Below are 3107 nucleotides of genomic sequence, written 5' to 3' on the forward strand. Positions count from 1 at the left end.
GTGGACAACAACAAGATGCTTCTGGACATCGACAACAGCAAGATGACCGCTGATGACTTCCGAATGAAGTGAGTGTCTCAGAACCCTGCGTGTCTTTTCTGTCATGAGTTTTGTGGGATTCAGGAATTCAGGAGATGATGCCCTGTCCCAGGGGGAAGGAACAAGCCAACAGGCTGTAATGAAATGTGTGTGTAATGCTTCTCTCTTCTGTGGTAAAAGGTATGAGAATGAGCTGGTCATCCGTCAGACTGTGGAGGCTGATATCAATGGCTTGAGAAATCTCCTGGATGAACTGACCCACACTCGGTCTTCACTGGAATCTGAGCTTGAGTCCCTGAAGGAGGAGCTGATTGTCATTAAGAAAAACCACGAAGAGGTACGAACTAGTTCTTTACACAATGCTAATGATCAAATGCTACCTGTTTCAGATACAAATTTTACCCAGGTTTGCACTGGGTATAACACACACCAGTGTGAACTGAATTGCAGCCAGAATAAGTAAGTTTAATCTGAAAATAAAACCTTTATGGCTATGATATCCAAATTCTTAATCAGCCATGTTGGATCACACACTGGAGATGAAAGAAAAAAAAAGTGGGTAGGACTGTTTCGTTTAGTAGTACCTCTCCATGTCAGTGCATCTTCCACCCAGTACCTTCCACGTTCTATTTCAGCTTAATTTTTTTGTCAGTGGTGCTCCATGTTTAAAATAAATCTCAATACTGCTTCGCCTGCCATCCCCAGCAGAAGAAATGACCAGTGCTCTTTGTCTCTCTCCTCCAACTCCCTGCAGGAACTGAGACAGCTGCAGTCTCAGACCGGTGGCGACGTGAGCGTGGAGGTCAATGCTGCTCCTGGTGAGGACCTCACAAAGATACTGAACGACCTGAGATGCGAGTACGAGCAGATCATTGAGAAGAACCGCAGAGAGGTTGAGCAGTGGTATGAAGTCAAGGTACGTAGCAATGCTCAAGTGCTCCCATCCTCTCCCTCGCACAGCAAGGGGGGACACGAAGGAAAAGGCTGCAGTGGGGAGGCAGTAGGCCAGCTCTGAGGGACAAGGACGGGTGGAATGCCAGGGGCTGTGGAGCAATGCCCAGGCTGTCCCCCACCAGGGGCCAAGCAAAGGGAGAGGCTCGCTGCCTACCTGACCCTCAGCTGGCCACCCTGCTCCATACGGGGATTTGCTCATCCTCCATGTGCTTGGTGCTCTCTCCTGCAGATGGAAGAAGTCAACCGGCAGGTCACTTCCAGCAGCCAGGACATCCAGACAAGCAGCCACCAGCTCACGGAACTCAGGCGCGAAATGCAGAACCTGGAGATCGAACTGCAGGCGCAGCTCAGCACGGTACTGGGGCAGGGGCGCTCGGGCTCTCTCCTCCTCGCGTCCTCGCGATGGGAAGCTCCCTCATCGGGCAGGGCACGGAGAGCTCCGGTGCTACCCTCCCGACTTTCCTCTTCTAGAAAAACTCGCTGGAGAACTCCTTGGCAGAAACCGAATCTCGCTACGGCTGCCTGCTGCAACAAATCCAAGGGCAGATTAACTCCGTAGAGGAGGAGCTGGCCAGCATCCGCTGCGAGATGGAGAGCCAGAACCAGGAGTACAAGATGCTGCTGGGCATCAAGACCCGCCTGGAACAGGAGATCGCTCAGTACCGCGCCCTGCTGCAGGAGGGGCAGCAAGACATTGTGTATGTATACAGTATTTGAGCACGGGTATAAAAAGAAATCCTTGAGCACATAATTTCTACTAGAGACGTCTTGTGCATGCAGCTTGTATCTTTTTGGACTGAATATCCAGTGCTTAGCTGTTAAGTTTTGGTGAATTATTCTCTTCTCACAGTGCCCAAGGAGCTTTCCAAGGTGGTAAATCCTCCCATTCCTATTCTTCTACTTCGTATTCTCACTCCCAGACTGGTGACATTACAGGTAAGAACAGTTTGTTACACCTATCATGATAACAATACATTGTCAGAAAAAAGTTGTGTTATTCTGGGCTGGGCAAAATTCCCAGATTGAAGAGCCCAGAAACAAGAGAACATCACCAATTCTGTCTCGATTAAAAGACAGCAAGTCTTCCCCTTGCTCTACCTAAATGTGAAACAGATTATAAACTTTATAGGACAGGATCTGCTCTTTGGGTCATTGGAATTAAAAAAATTACAGTTCTGAGAAATTGCCTAGGGTCTTGCTGGGCTTGGAACCTTGTGAGCTCCTCCCATTCTTGCTAACACTGCATGTTAGGTGAAAAAAAGTCAGATCAGCAGGGAAAATCGGATTTCCTCTTAAGCCAATCATTTGCTCTGGTCTATCCACAGGACAGGCAAGAGTGTGCTAGAGTGATGGCAGCGATGCTGGCATCCTCCATCGACGATGCACCGAAGTGATCCATGGACAAAGAGAGACAGAACCCAAGCACTTCTGCAGCTCGGCTGATGCAACCAGAAGGATTTGGAAGGAGTGCCTGGCCCCCTGCCCTGTCGCCCCTTCTTCTGTTCTGCAATGCTTGTCTTACTCAACTTGTCTTTGTCAACTGGTTCTTGCTTAAAGGCTTAAATTCTGCTGATAAAACTGCCTCCAATAAACATTACTTCTTCAATGCAAAGAAAAACGTGTCTCAGAAATTTAATTTAGATACTTTGGTTAATATTTACCAAGCCGTGCAATAAAATACAGGTTGTCCTTTCAGAGTTTGTAACACACTTTGAAAACAAACTGTTTTGCTTTAAGAAAATGGACATCATGCCTGGGAGGCGTCACTGAGCTAAAGGAAAGGAGAAAGAAAATGATGGGCAATCCGTGAAGATTAATTAACCATTAATGTACTAAACTCTGCTCAATGCCATGGCTCTGACTCATCTGAATCCATTCACCTTTGGCTTCGCTCAGCTCATTATTGGTATGGCTCCTGTGGGAAGTGTGACTCAGGACAGGTTGTTTCAGCACACGCAGGTTTCCTGACATCACTATTTCTCCACCTTTGACTATGCGGAGAATTACGTATTGCTAGCTCCTGTTAGGAAATCCAGCCAACAAGGCAATGTGCCTGTTTCACTCAGTGAAACTCACTTCACTCATTTCTGTTTGATGGTAGAAATTTCAATTGA

General features: G+C 47.5%; 1 protein-coding gene across 1 annotated transcript; it reads left to right on the forward strand.

The window, feature by feature from the left end:
- Positions 1 to 3: 3 nt before the first annotated feature.
- LOC118158406 (keratin, type I cytoskeletal 15-like) lies at positions 4 to 2605 on the forward strand (the record flags this gene model as incomplete). Its single annotated transcript, XM_035313059.1, has 7 exons — positions 4 to 68; positions 220 to 376; positions 794 to 955; positions 1223 to 1348; positions 1465 to 1691; positions 1844 to 1929; positions 2319 to 2605. Coding segments are annotated over 7 exons (843 nt in total), but the record flags the coding sequence as incomplete, so codon positions are not given.
- Between the last annotated feature and the right edge of the window lie 502 nt (positions 2606 to 3107).

This window comes from Oxyura jamaicensis, assembly GCF_011077185.1.
Source record: "Oxyura jamaicensis isolate SHBP4307 breed ruddy duck chromosome 27 unlocalized genomic scaffold, BPBGC_Ojam_1.0 oxy27_random_OJ99704, whole genome shotgun sequence".
In the NCBI taxonomy this organism is placed as follows: domain Eukaryota; kingdom Metazoa; phylum Chordata; class Aves; order Anseriformes; family Anatidae; genus Oxyura; species Oxyura jamaicensis.